Below are 24,800 nucleotides of genomic sequence, written 5' to 3' on the forward strand. Positions count from 1 at the left end.
TCAGAAAACTGATGTCTACCACTTAAGTTTGACTTTCGGTAGGTTTCCCAATGTATCAGCTAAGAATGGAGTGTATAAATATGATACTGAGTGCTCCACTTCTGCCATTTCAATGTATGTCGTAAGGAGCTTTATGTCGGGCAATGGCGCAGGGTATGTGGAGAAGCTAAATTAAAGAAACAAATATGGTCTGCCCCTAATGATTTATAATACGGCTCAAAAAGTGTCCTCAATTAACGCAAAGCAGGTATAGGCTCACAGTAACCAGAAACAACAACAACTGATGTCAGGACAAGAGCTTATATGAGGATAGTCATATTTTATTTTCCTTTTTCATTATAAAATATCATTTTTTTTGCAAACAAAAAGATCAGGTTAGCACAACATCAAAACCACTGGTAAATCACAACATAATTAAAAAACATCCCGCACAGTGGAGAGGCTAGTCCTAGTCACAGATTAGAGCCGGAGTTAGCAGTAAGATGCCAACAGAGTCTCATTGGAGTGGGCACAGAAACTACTTTATGAGATGAAAGCATTTTTTTTTAAAAGGTCCCCAGAGGTGTGTATATCTGCCTGCAGCTGGAGTCCTTTAACAGCCTTTTCTCCGGTAGGAGGCTATAGGAGATTATCAGCCAGTGGCAGCACCGAAGAGTAGGGAATATCAGGGGTAGCTCCCACCATGCATGGCTCATCAAGGCAAGCACATCTACATTCTGCCATGTCACTCGAAACATTGCACTTAGATGATCCAGCAATGAGTGTGTTTGAACTAGTGCACATTCAGCCCTGCCGTGCATGGGCGTGTATTTAGCTAGTGTCTAATATTTCCGATAGATTTCCTTCCTTGACCATCACCTACCCAGCCGGTCCTTGGACAAACCGCCCTGCGTCTCCCCTGACCTTATCTCCCTCCTCCCCCTTCCCCCTACCCCCTACTCCTCTCTGCTCTACTCCTCTCCTCTTTCCAGCTACTGACCTTTGCCGTCACATGTCCTTGCCCCCCTCCCTGTTTATCTGTGAACTTTTCCTCATCAACTGAGATCTAGCTATTTTGACTGATGCCCGATGGAGCTACCTTGTTTAGCTATAGGGGAGACGAGCCGTGGATTCCCTCCTTGGACTGCACCTACCCAGTCGGTCTGTAGACAGACTTCCTTTCATCTCTCCTGTCGTCTGTGCCCTCATCCTCCCTCTTCACACTTCCCCTCCCCCCTCCACTACTTATGTCTCTCCTTCTCTCCTCTCTCAATGTATTGCTTATTGTTTGACATAATGTGTAATTGTTATAATATTCTGTTACATTGTGGAACCTAATGTAAAGCGCTCTGATACCTTTGGGTCTAGCGCTATATAAAACTATTTAAATAAATAAATAAATAAATAATATATAAAAAGTCAAGCAGCCTAAAACCACCACACTGCATTGACATATCACAACTTTCACAGCTTATCCAAATGTACGTTCTTGACGATTGCGAAAAGATAAGCTATGCAACGTCTGATCAATATATCAGCACTGGATTCAGAGACTGAACCAGAAGGTTGGTGACTAGAAAGATGTTCTGCTGCTCTACTCACCTCCAGAGATACAAAGCCTCTTGGCAGAGGACCTCAGCCACCCTCTTTTTGCAATATCACATGGCAGTGGTGTTGTCTGTGAGAACCTTTATGGATGGCAGGATGGCTTTTAGTACCAGATGAAAGGCCTGCAGATCCAAAAGCTTGATATGGAGCCTGCCTTCCACTGAAGACCAGACTCCTTTCATGTACATCTCCCCTCCTCACCCCCAAACCCAGTAGTGATGCGACCATTGCCACTATCAACTTCTAGTGGGAAAGGAAGAGTGCCCTGCCACAGGACAAACTGTTGCCGGTTAACCACCTTTGCAGATCTTGTACTGTACTTCCGAGACCTGGATGGTGTCAGAGAGGCAGCCCTGGTGCTGAGCCCGTGGGGATTTTGAATTCCATGGTAGGGTGCACATGTGGCACCTGTCATGGTTGACAAGGAGGATGCACTAGGCTAAAATGTCAAGAAACATCAAAACCACCTACACCTGGATCCAGGAGCAAGCCTGAAACATCAGGATCATAGCCTAAATGCCCTGGACTTTTTGATGTGGAGAGAAATCTCTGTAATCCACCAAATCCAGAATGAATGGAAGACACCGATTAGGAATTAGGAGGGACTTCGGCTTGTTTATGTTGAAATACAAAGATGTTAAAAGTCCCGCCTTTGCCTCGAGGTGGTCCATAACTGACCGCAGTGATCGCACCTTTAACACCCAGTCATTGAGATGCAGGACACTCCAAACCTCCGAAGTGCAGAGCAGATAGGATCTGGGTCAACATGAGCCCTTTGAATCTGTCCTACTGTAGGAACAGGTTGAGGAGATGAAAGTCCAAGATAGGCCTGAGCCCCCCCATACTTTTTCAGGTCAAAGGATTAAGGAGAGTAACATCCCCCACATGCCTCAGAGTCTGGACACCTCTCTATGGAACCTTTGCAAAGCAAAAGGCACAACTCCTACAGCAAGATGGATAGATGCTCTTCAGAAATCTGTTTCAGTGAGGGAGAGATATTGGGTGGGGAGGAAAGAAAAGGTTGGCCATAGCAGTTTTGAATAATTTGCAAGACTTATCTATCCGAGGTGGATGGATGGGCAACCAGGAAGCAAGTGTTGTATCCTGCCTCCCACTGGGTGGGCATGTGCAGCTGAGGGCAAAATAAAGTGGTCTGTTGGCTGTTGTAGGAGTGGATGAGTTGGGAGACAGGGATATATGTTGCCTGCAGGTTCACTTGCAGACATAAAAGGACTGGGCTGTCTGGTGCAGGAATTGTTTGCCAGGGGCCAATGTACCCAGACAACATGATGTAGCTCTACTGTCTTTAAATAATTTTAAATTGGAATCTGCCTCCTCACCAAAGAAGTGGGGCCCATAAAAGGGCATGTCTGTCGGCAAAGCCTACACAGTCCTGAAGAACCCAGTGGACCTCATCCAGCCTTGTCAACAAAGAGTCACACTGATATCAACCACCCTGCCAAGGTAATCCGTTGTATTCAAACCTGCACGGATAACATGTTTGCCCGTGCCTGCCCACCATGTATCACCTGGGCAAAAGAGACCATAGTTCTCTGGGACTGTCAGCAAGCTATCGCTGGCCATTTCCCAAAGGGTATCAGTGGATTGGCTCAACAAACACACCACATTTACAAACCACAATACCAGAATGGCAGAAGAAAACATATATTTGCCAGAGGCATCAATCCTTTTAGATTCTCTGTCTAGAGTAGTGGTAGGGTATGAATTAGGATTTCCTTTACTGGCAGAGATCTGTACAATGGAGGAGGGTGCTTGAAGATAAAATCCAGATTACTGTGTGTCGCTTCACAAGGGCTGGCCACCCGCCGGTTCACAGGTGGGCAAGCACATGGTGTCCACCAAGTAGCAATCAGAGTCTCTGTGATGGCATAAATGAATGGATGTAAGGGCTCATAATTACATAGCCCAGGCTGCGAATTTCTGCTAAAGCATTTGTTTTAGCCTCAGTGCAGCACATTTGTAACTCTAGCACCTCAGCTTTCCTCCAAACTACCACTGTGAAAGAGAAACACTTTTCCGTTGATGGTCCATGGAGAGAGTTCAGCCCTGTCTCAGGGGAGGTGTCAAACACCCTGCCATTTTGTACATATAGTTATAAGTTACCAGTCTCATGAGGGGGATCAAGCCACCCCTCTAATCAGCTGTGACACAGTATGCATGACAGGCGGTCGAGCTTTTGTAATTTCACAGCGAGACATCAAGCTGAGGCTGACGTTAGTTCTGGCACTGAATTTAAAATGCATTTGGGCAAATAGTGTGCTGGTATGCCAGACAGTGTGCTCTCTATTCCCTTGTTTTGATTGGCTCCTTGATGAGTTATTGGGGTGACAAGCTCATTGGGATACTTGTGTTCTAGGAGTGGTGCAGAAACCTCAGAGGACTGTGAGTAGCATTGCCAATGCACCCCACATTTAAGGTGTCTTTCTATACTGAAGGACAAACGTCCAAAAACACGTGTCTAGAGATACACCGCACTGGCTGCCCAAAAAACGGTAAAAACTAAAGACTTTAAACTGAAGTGAGTGTTATTAAGCTCCCTCATTTACCACATTGCATTTGGACAAATTGTGTGCTGTATGCCAGGCAGTGTGCTCCACCCCCCTTATTTTGATTAACATATTTATAACCTTTGGCTGGGAACGAAAATGGCTAGGCAGGGAGCTAATAAGTGTCCATTTGGCAAAATACTCAAAGTTAATCCAGTCCCAACATTTGTAAAGCATTGAAGTTTCAACCCCCTCTGCTGCTTAGGGCAATGTCCTCATCTGGACAAAGGGATGCACCCTCTCACCATGTGAGTTTAATGTTAATATGACAGAAGGTGTCAGCACATATCAGTAGACAACAAGGATTTCAAGGAGCGTTCACCAAATCTCTTGACTCAGAAGACAGCTGTTATTCTGACTGCAGTTGCCTAGTGTCATTGCCAAGTCTATTTAATTCATCCTTGTTTACAAGCTCATGTGCTGTGTCATGGGTTTGTTAGTCAATTTAATAAACTAACAATTGTAATACACTTGATTACTTCTTATGAGACCCTAGCTAGGTATTCATTTTCTTTGCTTTTATGGATGATTATTTCGATTGATACACATTAAGGTGTGTTCTCAAATCAGTGATTATGTATTCAATAACCATATATATGAAGAAGCAGCCACTGCTCTGGGTTTCCTAGTATGTGCTGCAAGTAGCATAACTTAAACAAAAACAGATGCGTGGACCTGTTCAGCGTCTGCTTACATAAGTAGAATGTGCTCATGAAACAGCCCCAGGATCACCACGTTAAACTTTCATTCTTATAGGTTCCATGTCAAAATGATCTTGGAACTTTTGGGTGCTGAAACAAAGCTATCCACTGGACAAAATCATACGTACAAACCATGACGACCATATTTAATGTAACATATTGAGCTGTGCTTGTTCTTTCCTTCAAAATGGAAAATGCACTAGAACAGGGAATGCTGCAGAGAACAAGAGATGATGTGCTCTCAAATATGGCAGGAGTTCAGTCCTTCCAATGCTTTCAAATAACCTATGGCCCACACGGTATTAATCAATGCTTTGCATTCCATGAACTTGCATTCAAATAAACACAAAATAGCCCATAAGCATGGCCCAACAATGTAAAATAAATGTCATTCAAAATGTGAAATGCACAGGCAAATGACCAAGACAACTACTTCTGTGCATAGCATTAGAGGCTGTTGTTACCAAAGACCCTACAGTTACCAGTATGCATGCTAATTTCTTAGCTGAATGGACAACTAATACCACATTTAGTAGCCGAGCTGTTTCTTGGTATCTAGAGACAAAGAGCAAGGTAGTGCGACAGAGGCTTGGAATAACAGAGAACTCACAATATATATCTAATGGGCTAAATGAAAACCTTCAGCCAATCTTAGTTATCTGTATGAAGAATAGAACAGCAAGTTGGGGTGTCAATTGCGTAAATGTTTTATGTTGTAGCAAACCTAAATGAGAATAAAGGTTACTTTCAAGAGTAAATTCAAGGACAACGTATAGAGAAGGGAATTAGAGGCAGGAAAGAAGTAAGAAAGAACGGAAAAGCATGGCCGTCCTTAGAAATATTTCCAGCGGGGGAGGGGGGGGCAAAATGTTAACGTCATCACCATCCTCCGACATGATGTGGGGCACAAGAAACACTGGGACGCAGGAGGAGCCATGGGGGACTGGAAGCAGGCCGTATATGATCTCATACACAATAGGGTTGTTGTGCCATAGCCATCTTTCTTTTGTGGCACCCCAAAATCCATACCCGCCCTGGTCCCTAAAATTACCCCCTAGAACACCAAAACCCATACCCACCCTGAACTCTAAAATTACGCCTGCCCCCCCCAACCTCATACTCGCCCTGAACCCTAAAATTACGCCCCTGGCACCCCAAAACCCATACCCACCCTGAACCCTAAAATTACCCCTGGCCCCCCCAAAACTCATACCTGCCCTGAACCCTAAAATTACCCCCCTGGCACCCATACCTGCCCTGAACCCTAAAATGTCCCACCTTTGCACCCCAAAACCCATACCCACCCTGAACCCTAAAATTACCCCCCTGGTACTCCAAAACCCATACCCATACTGAACCCTAAAATTATCCCCCTGGCGCACCAATTCCTAATCCACCCTGAACCTTAAAATTACTTCCTGGCGCCCTAAAACCCGCACCCACCCTGAACCCTAAAGTTACCCCCTGGCACCCCAAAAGCTGAACAATACATTCTGATTGTGTATCGCGCCGTCTTCCTGCTCAGGAGGATCTGCTGGTCTGGATCTGCTCGCCCTACTCTGGAACTGTTCTGCCTGCCCTGTCCCTCTTCCAGGCCCAATGAGCCTGCCTCCGTGCACACTGCCTGGACCTACTCTGTCTGGCCTGGTTCTTTCTCCTTTGGACCCACTGTCTTCACTGGCGGAGTTAGGACACAGGTTTCACTTCTCTGAAGCTGCTCTCCCTCACCCAGACCTCCGCAACCCCCCCTACACTTGCTCTCTCATCTTCCTTCCTCCCTACTTCTCGGTCTCTCTTTCCCCACTGCTTCCCTTTCTCTTTCCCTCCCCACCTTCGTTCACACTCACCCCCCACCATATCCGTCTCCCCGACCCCACCAAGTCTTCCTCTGTCCCTCTCACTCTTCCTCCTCCTCATGTCGGTGATAGGGAGCCCGGGCCCTCTCTGAAAATGCGAGCTGGAGGTGACGTTAAGTGTGAAAGCACCAAGGTGTGAACCGGGAGAAGAGGCGAGGGGGTGGGCGGCAGGTAGAGGGTTAAAGGGGGCACTCGCTCTCAGAGAGGTGAGAAGGGGCTGGGAGCAGCCCGAGGACAAAAACAATACCAGAGCAAGAGGCAGACGCTCTGCGGGGAGCCTGGTGTAGTAAAATGAAGAAACGCACACTTCTTAGCACAACAAAACAGCCAAAGGGTGCCTTTCACTAGAGCCAAGAACCTGACCCATCGCGAACAAACAGTAGCTACCGGAGAAACCAACAGTGTCATGAAAACAACAAAGGACAAAGACAGATGACTGCCGCCGAAACCTGGAAGTACAACTTACACCTTTAACAAAAGGCAATTCCTGATGCAAGCACCCCACGCCAGAACACTATAAATATATAAATCTCTCATCAATGCACACCTGAAAGTGAATAAAAAGATGAGCAGCAAACTAAGGCAGTGACTGATAGACACTAAGCATGGGCGTCCGCAGGGGGGCAAGGAGGGGCGCTAGGGGGGGGCAAGCGCCCTTCCTTGCCCCCCCGCGGACACCCATGATTAAAAGCTACATTTGTCATTAGCAATAAGAAACACCATCCCATAATTTGGAATGGAGAAGAAAGAGCACAGTATAAAATAATCTCCTAGGCAACTGAACAGTTTAAAATATCACTCAATGTTATTAGGCCCAGTGTAACACATCTAAAATGCTCAGATATATTTCAAATGTAATAATCAATTGTTAAAATCATCTTTAAAAAAGAGCAAACACTGATAACCAGTGGTGTTTACAGTTTTGAAAACACTGGAAAACCCTAAAAAAAAAACTCTACCAGAATTTACAACAAACAGAAACTGAAAATAGGAAAGATTAGAAATATTCTAAGGAAAGGAAGCTGTAATAAGAAGTATCAGTAATACACATTACACAATACCACTGAACAGACCGTTTAATGCCAAAATCAAAGAACTCAAGACAAATGACCAACTGAGTCTACATAGCCCTTCATAGTTCTGGTTCATCATCAGTAAGAGGCGAAGGTCGAAGCAAACGTCAAAGCCCTACATGAGGTGTTGTCAACAAAGGCTATGCTAGGTCCGCCACTTGCAGGGGTAGGACTTGTGGGATTTCTGCTACGCTCGCATTTCCCAGGGCATGGATGTCTACCAAAAGGGCAGCCAGCTCTAGTAAGGGTAGGCTGGTGAGACAGGCTGCGCTTTACAAGCGACCGAGGAAGCCTCTTGGGCAGGGCGGGAAGGACGTAAAGGGGTCGGTCCCAGAGGATAAGGCAGTGGTGGAGGGGGGCTCTGTGGACACACCCATGGGTAATAATAATTGTTCGTCCCCTAGTAGTAGTGCTGTTAATGTCTCCACATTTATTGACCCCAAGATCATTGACAGCATTATGGAGAGGGTAAACAGTCTCTTGATGCCCCTGTTGACCCAGGTTAAGGGTTTGGGGGCTAGAATAGATAAACTAGAGCAATCTACCCTCGACGGCTTTTTCTCACTTAAATCTACAATTAAACAGCATAAAGGAGTGAGTGAGAACCAGGCCATGGGACTAAAGGGGAGTGTGCCCCCAGTAGCTTCCTTGCCACTACAGGCGGATTCTAATCCTCCAACTAGGGCAAATAAGGTAGATACTAGCAAAGTGCAAGTACCAGCACCTGTAATTCCTCCCCCACCAAAAGTAGGGCCCCAACACAAGGGAATGGAAACATCTTCTGAGGTTGCCAAAAGTACACCAAAACTAACACCCCAATTGCAGCCCCCGACAAGTAGAGGGACGGTAAAGGTTAGCCAAGCCTCTGGTACACAAGACAAAGGCAAGGGAGCAGCGACAGAGATGGTCGCCAAAACTGCCCCTCAACCTGCAGCCCCAGTTGCTACCACAGTGGCCCCCCGCACATTCCCACGGAGGACCCCCCCCCCATAAATCTCCCACCAGATTGTCATCCTTTTGTTGCTGTACTAGTAAACGTTCCCCCACTGAAGGAAGACCAGTTGGAGAATCACCAGGCCCTCAAGAATAAGTGTATCCACTGGCTAAAGTTAAACAAGCCAATCCCGAGTGGTGTGGATGGGCTAATTCTAAGTGTTCGTAGAGTAGGGTGGGTAGGACAAGGAAAAAAATCACAGGAGGGGGATTGTGTAATAATAAACTTTCAAGATCCCAGAGTGGTGAGCTCCATCTGTGGCCCTATAAAAAATATGGATGTGGTAGGGGTTAAATTAGTGGATCTAACCTTTTTTTACCCCAGGCCAATTGTTATGTCGCCCTGGGCGGGCCCTAGCGCAACTGGCTTAGGCCAAAACCGGGACCCATGTTGGGTTGGGGGTCTTGGGTATAACGGGTTGAACCCCCTGTGGGGGCCAGGGAGATGTTGACTGGAGGGGGGTGATACGAGGGAAATTGTAGTTTCTGACATGGTAACTGGCAATTGAATAGGTTTAATGACAGCACCACCACCCCGAATAGTCTCACCTATAAGTACAGGCGACAGTGGGTTGGTAGACCCTCTGCCCATTTCTCTGGACTGTAATTTGCCTGTTCCCCCTGTGAGGCCTGTGGACAGGAGTGTTCTCGAGGTCAGCGACACATCAGCTGTGACGGACCGTGTTTTCAAGGTTTTCAGCTGGAATGTCGCAGGGATCGCGAGAAAGTTGGCCCTCCCAGACTGGAATGCTTTGGTTGATGAGCATGCCATATGCATCTTCCAGGAGACCTGGAGTTTGGAGCCGATACATAGGGTGGGATTCTACTCCTACTTTGTGCCTGCACTAATCTCGGAATCAGGGAGAGGACGCCCTTTGGGTGGCCTGCTCATATGGGTGGCAGCTTCCCTAGACTGCAGAATAGAGGAGTCCCAAACAGGCTGTCCAGATATTCAAAATATTATTCTAAGAGATTCCAGGGGTCGTACAATATTGAATATTTATAACGTGTACGCCAGAGGGACTAAGGGCGGGAGGAAGTCCACTGTATTATCTCTTCTGGAGAGTCTTCTTAGTACAACTTCACATAAGTTGTGTACCCTGGTCGCGGGAGACATGAATTGTACGTTCGAGCCTTTGGGCTCGGATGTTGCCTTAGACCAGGATGAGGAGGACGCTAAGATAGGGATCCCAGCCCTGGAGATTCCACCCATTAGGAGATGGTCAGAGGTGGCGTTACAGTTATACACCCTGAGTATCGAATTAAATCTAAGGGCAGTGAATGGGAGGACAAACTCAGATAGGGGGGGGCTTATACCTATAATAGACCAGGACACACTTCTAGAATCGACTATTTCTTATTAGATATATGTCTGTGGAGCCAGGTGAGGGACATGGTTGTGGTCCCGACGGTCGAAAGCGATCACAATCCACTTTCCTTGACCATGGTCCAGTGGTGGTGTTTTTCTAAGAAGGGTCCCATTAACCCCACATTAGCTCCCCTTGATGAGTCGGTAGTCTCACTCTGTGGAAGGCGTCTAAAATGGGCTAAATTGGTCCTCTCGGAGGAAAGGGTTGGAGAAATATCAACCCTTTTAGATCACGCACTGTTAAACCTGGGGTCCCTCCCGGAAGGGGTGGGTAGGGCTTGCGGGGTCTTTGTCTCCCTAACAGAGGCTCTGACAAATGTGTTTACCATCCCCTCGAGCAAGGTAGGGAAGAAAGGAGGTGTAAAGCAAGGTAACGGTTGGTACACACAAATATGTAGGGTACACAAATCAAGACTTGTAGAGGCAGTGAAACTCAAATCCCACCCTGATATATTGGAAGCAAGGAAGGCTTATAATAGATCCCTTGAATCTGCTAAGAAGGAGTGGGAAGAGAAATTTTGGGAGGACCTACTTGTTGCCAGCAAAAGTAAAAACTCAAGGGGTTTTTGGAACCTTGTAGGCTCCCGGAACAGGCCCGACGAAGTTATGAGATCCTGTAATATCCCCCCACAAAGCTGGGTAAAACACTTTGGGGCTTTATACCTCCCGGCGGATGGGGCAGTAAATGTCAGGGTGCTCCCCCCACTAGTATCTGAACCTCACGGCTACAACCTCTTTTCAGCTCTAGAGATTGAAAAGGTAATTGGGTGGGTAGCCCCCCGGAAGGCAGCAGGCCCAGATGGCTTACCGGGGGATCTCATGCGGGCATATCCAGTGGCCTGGGGAAGGGTTATTGCAGCACTCCTCAATGATATTATGAAGGGGGGGGACAGTGCCCGATTCCTGGAAAGGGGCGGTGGTCGTCCCTATTTACAAAAAAGGATCCAGAGAAATCCCGGGGAACTACTGGCCCATAAGCCTCATTGACTCCACCCAAAAGATAGCAGGTACAGCTATACTTGGTAGGATTCTTCACTGGGTGGAGGAAAATAAAATACTATCAGACTTCCAGGCAGGGTTCCGGGTAGGAACAGGGACGATAGAGCAGGTGTTTAGGCTAGCACTCCTTGGCTGGAAGGTGGTGGAGCTAGGCAAGGGCAGTCTATACTTGGCCTTTATAGATCTGAGGACTGCCTTTGACCTAGTTCCTCGCGAGGAGTTATGGAGGGTGCTTTATGGGTTGGGATTGCCTCCCTACATCTTGTCCCGCCTTATTAGCCTTCACGCCCATACCTTTGCTCAGGTTCGCTGGGGGAGAAATGGAGAGTTAACTGAGAAAATCCCAGTGTCTAGGGGTGTGAGACAGGGATGCGTCCTAGCGCCCACCCTCTTTTCACTATATGTTAATGGGGTGGTGGAATATCTCCAGCAAGAACCAGCCGACGCTCCTTGTCTCGGGGGAGTGCGGATTCCAACCCTACTTTTTGCGGACGATACGCTCTTGATTTCTAAGACTCCGCAAGGCCTCCAGAAGTTGCTAACCCGTTTCCAGAACTTTTGCGTTTCAAGGGGCTTGGTAATCAACGTGGATAAAACTAAGTTTTTAATTCTAAACCCTCCAAGGAAACTGGGCCGCCCACCTATTCTCAACTCTGTTCCTTTGGAGAAAGTATCCGAATACGGATTACGGATAGCATGAACTGGTCACCTCACATTGCCAAGATGGTCTTGAACCACAAGAGAGTAGGAGGTGCCCTTCTGAGGGAATTCCGGGCATCACCGAGGAGGTCGCTTGCCCCAGCAATTGACATTTACAAGGCTAAGGGAGTAACATCAGCCTTGTATGGGGCAGAGCTGTGGGGGCATTGCTGCCTGGATTCCCTGGCAACAGCAGAAAGCAAGCTTTTGAAATCTTTAATCGCCCTCCCTCCGAGCACTCCAACAGTGCCTGTGCTGTTGGACACAGGTTGTAAGAATATCAAAGACCAAGCCCGGCTTCGTCCACTCCTTCTATGGGCACGTATTTGGAGGGGTGAAGAGCTAAAAACATACGCTGAAGGGTTGGCAGAGATAATGAACCTGGGTGGTTGGGCGAAGATTAAGTGGTTGAGAGACACCAAAAAGCTTTTGGAGGAACTTGGGCTGGGGGACTGTTGGTCATCAAGAACGGCTCCACCAAAAGATGTTCTGAAAAGATTATACTGGAATTGGGTTGCGGATCAGTTAGTTATAAATTCTAGTCATTGTAAATCTACAGCTGCCTTTTTAACAATAAAAGATGTAGTAGTTTACGAACCTTACCTGGACCTAATTACCCTTCCAGCTGATCGAGCACTGTACTTCAAATTCAGAGTGGGCTCCCTTCCAGTAGGGGCCCTGGTGTCAAAGTGGAAATCAGGTGCCCACATGTCCCCCTTTTGTGCCCGTTGTACCACTAGGATAGAGTCTTTACCGCATATCCTGTTTGAATGTCCGGACTATGCTAAACCCAGGAGTTTTTGGCTCAAACCCCTTTGTTGCAATATGGGTACGCGTAGTTATCTGGTAGCCCTTCGCATCCTAATGACGGACACTTCCCCTCCCATTGTTTGTGGTGTAGCCACATTTTTAAAGCTTTTCTGGTTGATTCGTTGCAAGAGATTGTTAATAGCGGTTTAATTCTTTTTTAGCTAACTTATTCTGGCATCACACGTCTTTTTATCTTTCTTAAATGTACATCCAATATTGCTTCTTAAAAATGTTTTTTCTAGTTTTGTAAATGCTGTATTTTGTGTACGCTTTCAAGATATCTTGCATATCGAATAAAAGCTTCAACCAAGGATGTCTACCATGCACTGGTTTAATCTATTTAATCTGATTTGCTGTGAAAGACATGACTCCTCCAACAGTCTGATGTTACAAGTCCATGATACCAAAATACAAAATTGTGCAGAGAATCTCAAGCTGAAACACTGCAGTGCTAATTCTATCACCAAAAGCAAGTGATACAAACAGAAATACTGATGATCAAACCATGATCCTGATTTTCTTCTTATACCTTTGAAGTGCAACTGCATAATCTTAAAGACCCTTACAAAGGAGAAAGGGTAGGCAGGCATAGGGAATTTTCTTGACATACACGGGTCATTTTGGTTGTATTAAATGGGAACAGGGTGCTGAAGTAACAATGCATAACAACTGGCTGTCCTCATAGCAGTGTTGTTTGCATATCTCCATGTTGTATTAGTAAACCGCAGCCACTTTGGGGCAAGAAGGAGGCCATCTAGGGAACTTAATTGGAAGGACTAACTTGGAAACTGGTGAAGTCAATGAAAGAACTGGCAATGACAAAATGTACCGAGAGATGCTAGTTGTGCCATTGGTCTCACTGAAAATCAGGCATTAGCCAAGCCAATAGGTCTGGCGTTGGCAGCCAACCTTCCAGCAATTCTTGGCTTGTTTTTTCATGGCTTTTGCAAAACTTTATTATTAGGGAATATGCCAGCACCTCATAAATCTAAAAACACAAATAATTTCTTACAGGTAAAAAAAGTTTTTTAGTCTCCCACAAAATTACACATTACCATGGCACTAAAGGGAACTGCTTTGTGTATGGATGTGTTACTTGTGAAAGGGCGGCATGCAGTGACATGTAGTGGAGTCAGCCATTAGCTGACGTGGACTGATATATTGCCGCTGGATGCATGCTGGAGTGGGTGGAAAACAAAACTCAATGACACCAACCACAGACTAATAGATGGAGTGTGTCTGAAACCCCTATAAAAAATGATGTTATACACACAATGTAAGTAAAATCAAAGGTTCTTGGCTAACACAGACCTAAAAATTTCAATTAGTCTGGCATTAGCTGCAAGCCTCTTGCTTTTGGCAAAGAAAGAAAGAAGGCGAGAAAGGCAAGAAAAAAAGGAAAGAAAAAAGGGAAGAGAAGGAATGAGAGAAGAAAAGAGAGGGAATGAGAGTAGAAATGAGAGGGACTGGGGAAAGAAAAGAGAAGGAATGAGAGATGGAGAGAGACCAATGGGAGAAGAAAAGAGAGAAGGAAAGGAAGAGAAGGAAAGAGAAGGATAGGAGGAGAAAATGATATAAAGAAGGAAAGAGAAGGAAAAAGAAAGAAAGAGGGAAAGAAAGAAAGAAGAAAAGAAGGACAGAACGCGAAGGGAAAAGAAAGAAGGACAGAAAGAGAAGGAAAAAGAAAAAAAGAAAGAAAAATAAAGAAGGAAGGAAATAAATGAAAGAGTAAAAAGAGGATAACTTAATAATGAACAGTTTCAAATGGACACATCCAAGTCTGGTACACTGTGGAATAGCAGCAATAGGAAAACACTCAAAAGGAATTTCAAACAGCATTGGCAGGAAATTAGATGTGATAAAGATGAAAAGTGCATCAGAAGCATCCTGCTATCACATCAGGTTCTAAACACAAAGACAGCACTGAAGTAATTGGAAAGAAAAACCAAAAACAAGGGAACTGAAGGGAACTAACTTGTGTGTGGATGTGCTCCTTGTGGGAGAGAAATATGCAGTCTCTGAAAGTGAAGTCAACCGGTGGATTCAGTAGGCTGACCCATTGCCACAAGTTTAATGGGCTTAGGCAAAATGTGAATGACACAAGAGGCCAATGGATAAAGAGAGGATGCTCAAAGCCCCTACATGGAAGTATGTTATACATATTTTCATAAAATCTAAACATCTTGGCTAACGCTAGACCTAAGGAAAATACTCAAGGGTGGATGAACAGTAGCAAATTGAAGCAGTGTGTCACCTTTTTCTATTGAACAAATCCTTATCTACTCTCTGATTACGAGTGCATTGGTGGAACATTAATGAACAATAAAACAGGCAAATGTAATTTAGTATCTGTCAACAGAAATACAGCCCACAAGCTTCTGTCATAGCTAGCACAGGAGAGGAAATTGTAACTTAAAGCAACAAGATCGTTTCATTTCATTTAAAGGCACATTGTTACTTAATCTCTATACATTTATATTTTCTGGCCCGTAAGCTTTAAAATTTACCTTAAGACCTTTATTTGTGGTGTTTTGAAATAAAAATTATGTTGACTACTTTTTGAGCTGTGCTGGGGGTGGTGCTCTAGTTTGAAATAATCACTAAATGCTGAGCATGTTGGCACATTGCTATGGTTAATTGACCACCTAAATAGGTCTAAATACTTATGCTTCAGAAATCTTCTGGCTCTCAATAATCTAGTTTCTGTTGTCACTAGTAAGGTGGTGTGGTAGACTGCTTCAGGAATATTCTGGCTCTCAATTATCTAGTTTCTGTTGTCACTAGTAAGGTGGTGTGTTAGACTGCTTCAGGAACATTCTGGCTCTCAATTATCTACTTTCTGTTGTCACTAGTAAGGTGGTGTGTTAGACTGCTTCAGGAATCTTCTGGCTCTCAATTATCTAGTTTCTGTTGTGACTAGTAAGGTGGTGTGTTAGACTGCTTCAGGAATATTCTGGCTCTCAATTATCTAGTTTCTGTTGTCACTAGTAAGAAGGTGTGTTAGACTGCAGGGCTTACCTGGGAGATCCTGGGGGGAGCGACGGGGTCTTGTAGGTGTCAGTAAAAGAGGAGGAAAAGTATTAAGGCATAGACCCCAACAGCCATGACTTGAATGATAAAAGTTCAGGAGTGCTTAGAGAGGGTTACGTTTCTAACATATCAGATTTTATGAAGTGAGTGGGGAGAGAGACAGAGCCAGGCAGCACATTGTACCAAGCATCTGCCTAGCAGTTCCCACCAGTAGCACTGCCTGTAAGACCAGTATCAATCTTTGGCCTCCAGTTGTCTACATAGTTTAGATCCCCATGACAAGCAACGTACCTTAGCAAGGACAAATGTTAACATACCGTGACCCATCTCAGTCTGGGCGTAAGTGCCAATGATCTCCAGATTCCAGGCTGGCATGAAGAATCGCTCCTGCTGTTCGGGGGTTGCCTGGGTAATGAGGGTGGGCAGGAACATGGCGAGGTGAAGGTCAAGAGGTTCATGCCGTCCACGATGCACAAAACTACAAATAAATTCCAGGGGCGGGAGGAAGAATGGTAATATGAAGAGGGAAAGAGAGGGCACCAGGAAGATGGATATATCAAAGGAGGAGAGAGGGGAAGAGAAGAAAAGGTAAATAGATTAAGATCTCTAATGAACAGAAAGCCTGCAAATTTAAACAGATGTCAGCACTCACTCTTTGGGTCCTAGGACAGACCATCTACTTCTACCATCCATCCTTGTCATCTTATGGCAAACCTAGAACTCTTGGAACAGCATTTAATACAATTTAATCTAATTCAAACAAAAAGAAGTCTGAACAGCACACCTTTGTATTAATTTGTCAGTCCAACATTATTATATGCCGATTAACACATGCAAAAGCAAACATGTACTGATTGGTACATATGAAAGCTACAGACGTCAATTCAAATCAGTAAGTAGTCTTCATGTCCAACAGAAAACCCAAACCCAATCAATTTATTAGATTCTCGTTTTTATTGTTTTTAAAAGAATTCCCAGCACACAACCTAGCAGACACGTGTTTTGTCTGTTCTGAGACTTTTTCAAGGCGATCAAAAATTAGAGAGCATCAATGATTGCTAGTCCCAACAACAATGGAAGGAACCTTCAGTCAAGCCTGATGTAGAATGACCGGCGACACCTGCAAATCTACAGAGTGTCCACTGAGCAGGTAGCTTAATAATTTCGTTAACGGGCATCTGAAATAACCCGTACGGTGCAGCACCAGAGTGAATCTATAAATATGAGTAGCTTCTAACATGAGTACAGTCCGATTAGTGTATGGCAGCCTTCCAGCACGCTGTCAAAAATAGAAGTACACCTTCATGATACGAGTGTGCCTGACTCTTCTTAAATAGTTCTCTAAAGCATCCGTTGGCATTGCTGGCTTGCGACAAATTGAGACCCGAAACGTTACTCAAAGATTTATAGATTCACTCCGGTGCTGCACCCTACGGGTTCTTTCAGGCTTGACTGGAGGTTCCTTCCATCGTTGTTGGGACTAGCAATCATTGATGCTCTCTAATTGTTGATCACCTTGAAAAAGTCTGAGAACAGACGAAACACGTGTCGGCTAGATCTTGTGCTGGGAATTCTTTTAAAAACAATAAAGACGAGAATCTACTAAATTGATTGGGTTTGGATTTTCTGTTGGACATGAAGGCTACTTACTGATTAAATTGACCGCTGTAACTTTCATATGTACCAACCAGTACATGCTTGCTTTTGCATGTGTTAATCGGCATATAATAAGGTTTGACTGACAAATTAATACAAGGGTGTGCTGTTCAGGCTTTTTTTGTTTGAAATATGTGCATGTTATGTACTTAATGTGCTGGTGATGTCTCTGGGTAGTAGATATCAATAGCTGCATTGAGCACCCCGATCCAAATGACATAATATTACTGTACACGTCAAAAAACTTTTTTTTTTATTATATACATTGTCATATTCTCATGTGCGTTTTTCCTTTTTAAGGAACACTACTACCTTTCTTTTTGCTTTTGTATCATTTAATCTAACTTTATAGTTTAGAACACTACTCTTGTTTTATTTATGGATAGTTAGTATTTAGTCAGTCTCTGTATTGCTCCATGCTTAGGGCCAGATGTAGGTAATTCCATTTTACCGACTCTAAAATACCGAATCATACCGATTCGGTATTTTAAATTCGGAAAATGGTATGTAGGTGAAAAATTACCTAATCGTTAAGATTCGGTAATTACCGAATCGGTAAATACCGATTCGGTAATTGCCATTCATTCCTATGGGCCTGGAGGCCCATAGAGAACCAATGGGTTTTTCATGACGTCGAAGCACCAGTGGAATAAAATTATTTCCATATTCATCCTTAAATAAATGTCAATAAATAAAAAAATATTGCATTTCTATCGGCCTGTTGGGAGTGGATTTGGAATGTCGTACAGTCTTAGTCAAGAGTTGTTATAATGCCACAGCATGCAACTCTGTTGGTTTTAGCATTTTCTTAGCAGCAATAACTGTGTTCTTCATTTAAGGCCTGGAGGCCCATAGGAATGAATGCCAATTACCGAATCGGTATTTACCGATTCTGTAAAAGGGGGAAACATTGAAGGGTGGCAGGGTGTCACTTTGACACCCTGTTGCACCCCTCAATTGTGTATGGGTGCACATGTTGCAGACATACATGCCCTAGGGGCATGTATGCCTGCAACATGGCAACATGGCACTGTTGGAAAAGCAAAAAAAAAGCTTTTTCCAAGGTTTTCATTATTTACCACCCACTTGTAGGCTGGCTATACACCAGCGCAAAATGTAGTTTGGAAGGGACAAAGCACGTGTGGGACAAAGTTGTCCGTTGGATGTAGCACCACCTCTGAGGTGGGCGTGTGCATTCAGCATTGTATTACGTTTGAAGCGTGAGAATAGCGTTCTATCACGTTGAAAAGAATAGCGTTCTATCACGTTGAAAATGTGTGGCAGCTGAGTACGCCGTCGGATGACGTTGACGCGTTGTGTGGCATCTCAGTGCACCACGCCGTGTTGTTGAAGTGTGTGAAAGTACGCGCCGTGTTGTTGAAGTGCGTGAAAGTATGAGGCCAAAAAGAAGACACCCGGGCACGATGTGCACGGCAGGACGGCTGTGCTGCATTTGCAGACTGTGAGGCCAGACAATTTGGGAGCAGGCACACACGCTCAACGTATCCGCTGTGCCGCTTTTACAGACTGTGAGGCCACACACATCGGGAGCGGGTAATCAATCTAAAACACAGGTAACAAACTATTTCTGCAATTGAGGTTTTGAAATAAAATATACATACCTATTCTAACCATTGCAGACATGTTTGTCATACCCGCACAACGTCGGGACGGGCCGCTAGTATTTAATAAAATAAACCCCCCCCATAAAATATAAGGTAGCAAACCATCAACAAATGAAAGAATATTGTAACGTGGTGATCACCATGTGGTGGGTGGCATGGAAAGAAATTATTGCTAGAGATTTGCCATCACTATGGATTAAAGAGGCCAGGGTGCTTAACTTATTCTCATTCAAGGACCTGGCTGCTTCCGATGAATGGTGCATGCAGTGGTCTAACCACCATGATGTTTTCAGAGAGGTAAATAATGAATACCTTACAATATAGATTTTCTGGAGATTTTTTCAAAAGTGCACAAACTATGCCAAACTTCTACTGCTTTCAATGGGCACAAAAAAAGTAACCACTTTCTGACCCTACCCTCTATCACTAGCTTACACTCTCTCCTCTGTACCGCCTGAATATAACACAATATAGTTTCACTGCTATCATCTTTGCCTCCTACCTTCACTACAAAACGTACTACGTCTCCTTCACCTACCCTGCACAACTAACCAAATTTCTCCCTAATACACCCTCCTGCTTAGGACTGCCAAACCTTCTTGTGCTACCTACACCCCTTTCAGCTACTAAACTATTATGTCTCTAGTAGTCATTCCTGGTGTCCTGGTCTACCTCATCCCTCTTTTTTCAATAAACCCTTCTTTCACTTTCACTTACCTAGCCACAATATTTCAACTTTGCTGCAGTCCTAAAATTACTCATACACTCAACTGCTGGCTTGCTCCCTTTTCCAACTAATGAATGATCTCTTGTCCTAGCAGGGCTTAAAATGCTTAGGTTATCCGGTCTTCGGTTTAAACTTATATTAAATGACAAAACCCCACTGAAAGGGAAACAGCCCTCATCAGTGTAACCATATGAACACTGATAAACATATGAACAATCACAAACTAAAATACCATTCAAAGAAAGAAAAGTGAGAGGGAATGGATTGTTATATAAGATTGCAGCAAGAAAGACTGTCTAAGATTATTCTGTTTGCTGCTTATGATGACACAAAAATATGTTATTCTTCCTTTTGTTTCTTCCAGTTTTGTGTGCTTTGAATAAAGGGGCAAGGTTTAGATGCATGTTTTATGTCAGATCTAATTACTTCATACACTGTTGACAATTTCTGAATATTAAAATCATATTTGATCTTTTGTCAGAGTTTAATTCTTTCACTTATTAGTGAAATTGCTGGCCCATAAGAATTTTAGTTTGGCTAATATGCTCAACCACATTTACCAACATACACAGGATGGGTAAGACCCTTTGACTCATCAACTTCCCTTTCTAGCGTATCATTCTTAATAGCAGTTCAACTGTCAAACGCCTCCAGCTTTAACCCCTTCCATGCTCCTGATGAGCCCAGCTCGCCATGAGTCACAGTGGTCATAACGGCCACGGCGTGCCCACGCGCGATTGATTCCCCGCCTGTGCGGGAGAATTAATCAGTAGGGGGGTTATGAGCACAGCTCTACTGTGACTCATGACGAGCTGGGCTCATCAACGCAGCCCCCCCCGCGCACCGTGGGGGAATTGCCCCCGCGGCAAAGGGGTTTAACATTCAATGCAATGTGTAGTAACAGGTAACTGGGAAAAGAGTGTTGTCACCATATACATGGGATAGTAGTGAAAGCATGACACACCTTTCCATATACCAACAAAATGAATAGCTGCAAGGTGTCCCAGTGTTATGTGTGATACTGCTGCTAATCCTGACTTTTTACCCAAATGCACTCTTGGGTCCACACTTCCAATGTTAACAGAAAAATTTCAAATCCCAGAATACAATGCAATATCAATAAAAGGTCATGACAGACTTAAAGTGAGACATTTGCTATTGGAACAGTTGGGGGCACTTGGAAGCTATGAATGTCCATGGAACAGCAGCACCACCTTAATGTAGTCAGGCAATGAGGGTAGCAAAGCAGTGGTGAGCTGCTAATAGCATCACTTTGTAGGTGCCTTTGAATGCAGGGCTACAAAGTAATCCGGTGTAATTTCAAATTGTATAGACTTTGCAGGGTTCTATGCTGTTGGCAGGTTTACCCACCCTACAATGTCATAGTAATCAGTAAGTAGTAGGTGAAAGAACCCCAACTGTGTCCAGGAATCTGTTTATTGAAACATTTGCATATAGCACTCTTACTTTTTTAATCAATCAACAGTCTTATAAACCAGACAGTGTCCTGAAAGAGAGTGACAGGTAATGAGATGTGAGTGTGAGTCAGTGCAGCACAAACTTTCTAGGCGTGTCACATTCTAAGAGAAATCCATTGGACACACTGCCAGTAGGAAGACATTACACACCCTAAATTATTTCTCCATAAAATTACATATGTGATGTATAACAGTCACCGGGGGGGGTGGTGGAAAGGGGGGACATGTTTTGTAAACACTGGCAGAACACAGTTTTTGCCTATTTTGGAGGTTAGGCAGCTGAATAAACACTGATAAGCACGGATTTCATAGGGCTTGAAAAGCACTGATAAACCACCCATGAAATCCACAAAAACATGAACACTGAAAACAGGACAACATAAAAATACTGATATTACTAGCATTGCCCTGGGACCTCTCTACGGGGACCTAACTCTCCTTACTAGCACCATCCGAAGTTCCTGTCTGGCAGAAATGGGGCCTGTTGTAAAAGTACTAACCCAGGTCCTCAAGATGTTCCACAGCAACACCACCTCTTTTATTACCTTGTCACTACGTCAGTCCTCATCTCCTAACTTGCTTCAAGCCGCCATTCACCTCTCCTAGCCTTTTGGCGCACCGTTACTGGTCACTTCTCATCTAACTACATTCAAGATCACTCTCAAAGCCCACCATTTTAGCTGAAGATCAAACATTACTGATAGGCAACTCACTCACTCATCCAAGCTCTCATAACCCCTTATATCATCCCCAATCAAAATTTAAATAATTGTAATATATAATTATATGTCTGTGCAATATATAATGGTATATAGTTTATACTTCTATGCCTGTGTTTTCATCTCACTTACCAGCTACAAGTGATACATCTATCCACCTAAAACCGACCACACTCTTAATAGCATCAATAGGTTTGATCTGCACAGCATTTTAGACACAAATGCTCTCTTTTCTGTTGGTTGAATATCCTCCAAAGAACTGATTATGGACATCGGTCGGGCATGATAAATATGAATACCAGTACCATTATATAAGGAACCATGCATTTATCTTCCTCCTTGTATATATCTAAATATATATCTCTACCTCATAATGCAAATGTTTTTAACGTGATGCTCGAAGATGGCTTAATGTTTGTGTTGTAAGGCAAAAGATAAATAAATACATTTAAAAAAGAAAGACATGCTCTGGCTGCCCAATAAATAAAACTACAGAAAACAAATAAGAGGCAGTGAGAGGTGCGGGTTTTATATTTTACACGTTTTACATTGTGGAATGGTGGTGTAGCGGTCGTGTAGTGTTTAGTGAACCTGTGGTGATGCTGGTTTTGGTGCACATTGAAGGTGATAACATACAAAATGGTGTAAAGAATGCAATTAGTACTGTAACTATTAAGCAGGTGCTATAGGCTACGGGAGCAATGTTCAGTGTATATGACAAAGTAAGGCATAAGGACCAGAAGAAAGATGATGGTGTAGATAGTGAATGTGATGGTGCTGGGTGCATGTCGAAGTGTGGGCTGTGTCTTTGTCAGATCCCGCAGCGTGATCGCGCCTGCCAAAGCTCAGGAACTACAATTCCCATGAGCAGGCGGGGTCTCGCAGGAAGTACTTCACCAACGTAGACGCGCATCCGTGTGCGCGTTATTCTGGTTCTGTTGGCGCTGGCGTGGGAGCGGCTGCTCTGCACGTCCCCCTTTGTGTCTCCTGTTTGGCCTCCTCCCCTTGCACGCTGCTCTTGAAGAACTTCGGCATCCTGGTATATGTTGGTGTCGGGGCTCGGCACTATTCAGGTATTGCCGTTCTTGCATTCCTACCGCCTTCGCGGTAAGCTGTTCTCTTTTCTTTTGTTTATTGGGATTGCGGGAAGAACGGAGACGGCTGCTCTCCGAGGAAAAGCATCGTTGTTATTTTCCCTGCTAAGTTGGGTGTGGCGGAACACGGTGGCGGTCGAAACCACGTGTTACCGTACACCCGGATTGTATTGTGGAACTTAGATAGCGGGGCGCGGTAGTGAGGCAAACTACGCGTCTCCGTTATTTACCTGTGTACTTACAAGGAAAAAACAGAGCTGGGCATGTAGTGAGGCAACTACAGTTCACCCCAGTCTCTCGTTGTGCGTTCTCTTTTTGGGGTTTATTGTTGGCAGATTTCTGTGGTGGTCGCAACTACGATTTGCTGTTTGGCATAACCCAAACATTTACTGTATGGTCATCCTTTATTGAGCGGAGTGTTGTAGTTATTGCTGCCTACACACTACCGTGTCTCTCTCTTACCTTGTGTTGAAACTTTCATCCTTACTTGGATACCTTGGACACCCCTTGTACATTGCGTCCTCTGGCTCATCTGTGGTATGTTGTGAGTGGTGGGATATGTGTATCAGTACAACGTGTATGTGTCTGGTATGACAGGGCTGTCTTTTGTTAACTATATATCTATGTGCTCCTTAGGCCTTCCTCACAGATTGTGGCAGAAGGGCTGTAGTAATTTCCTATCCAAGGTCGGGTTTTCTTTCTGCTCAGGTACTTACTTATTTTCATGATTTATTAGTGAGACTAAATGAGAGTAGTGTTCCATTGTAAGCAAGCACCTATCTGATGCCTGTCTTGTTTTTTGTTACAGGCGTCCTTTCCCTGCTGACCCTACCCTTACCCATCCCACGTTTTTTATTTTAGTTTGTTATTTTTCTCCCTCGCCTAATGGCTCGAACACCCTGTGTTTATACTTCAGGGTGTTGGTGACATTTGGAGGTGGAACCATATTGCAGCGACTGGATCCCGTGGAGTGAACCTGACAGTCTTGTTGAGTAGGTTGCACATGATGGTCATTAGGTATAGAGGGCAGGTGGATCTACAACGTGTATTTGGCAGTGTGGTGTATCGTATGTGTTGTGTAATATGCTGGAAGTGCAGGATGTAGAGGAAATGTGCATTATAGTATACATGAAGTAGGGGTTGATGATAGGTGCTTGTGTGGGTACGGGGTTGGGTTTCAGTGATGCTTTAAGGAATATAGGGTTCAGGTGGTTTTGAAGAGAATATGGGGTTTAAGTGTGAGATGGTGGTGGCAGGTTAAAGATGGTGGTGCCCTGGACACGCGCGAGCGCGTCAACCAAGATGGCCGCCGCCACCGGAGCTCCGTGATTCTCGGAGCCTTTAACTTGCATTAAATGACGAAATCCTGTCACAAAGTCGGCGAAAATACCGGCGCTTGCCTCCTGATGCATATTCTTACCTGTGGAGTCGTTTTATGTCGAGTTTCTACGCCGGAAGTGTTTTCTCCAGCCTCCATGGTTTCTGCTCCCAGCTGCTCCTCCAGGTATTGCCGGACTTGAGTGCCTGGGGGCGGAGTGATATTTATGACAGAGGCTGGCTTGGGCCTAGCTCCGCCTACTGTCCTGTTTAGCTGCTGCACCTGGGGTTTTACAGAGTTTTTGGCGCCTTTTGTCCTTATTTACTACATTTTTCTCACATTTTGAGGTTATTCTTGCTCATTATATTTATTCTACGCCTTAAAGAATATTATTTCACCTCAAAATGGATTCTAAGAACTCCTCCACTAATAAAAGGAAGCAGCAGGTTTCTCCTCCTCCAACCAAATCTAAGATGGTGGAATCCTCAGAACCTTCCCT

General features: G+C 44.5%; 1 protein-coding gene across 1 annotated transcript in view; it reads right to left on the reverse strand.

The window, feature by feature from the left end:
• Nucleotides 1–24,800, reverse strand: part of LOC144770228 (peroxisomal acyl-coenzyme A oxidase 1-like) — a 274,407-nt gene that overhangs the window by 157,744 nt on the left and 91,863 nt on the right. Inside the window, exon 3 of the mRNA XM_078654563.1 lies at nt 16,002–16,162. Within this exon, the coding sequence (XP_078510689.1) occupies nt 16,002–16,162 (161 nt within the window). The remainder of the gene's footprint in view (nt 1–16,001; nt 16,163–24,800) is intronic.

This window comes from Lissotriton helveticus, chromosome 7 (genome assembly GCF_964261635.1).
Source record: "Lissotriton helveticus chromosome 7, aLisHel1.1, whole genome shotgun sequence".
NCBI lineage: Eukaryota > Metazoa > Chordata > Amphibia > Caudata > Salamandridae > Lissotriton > Lissotriton helveticus.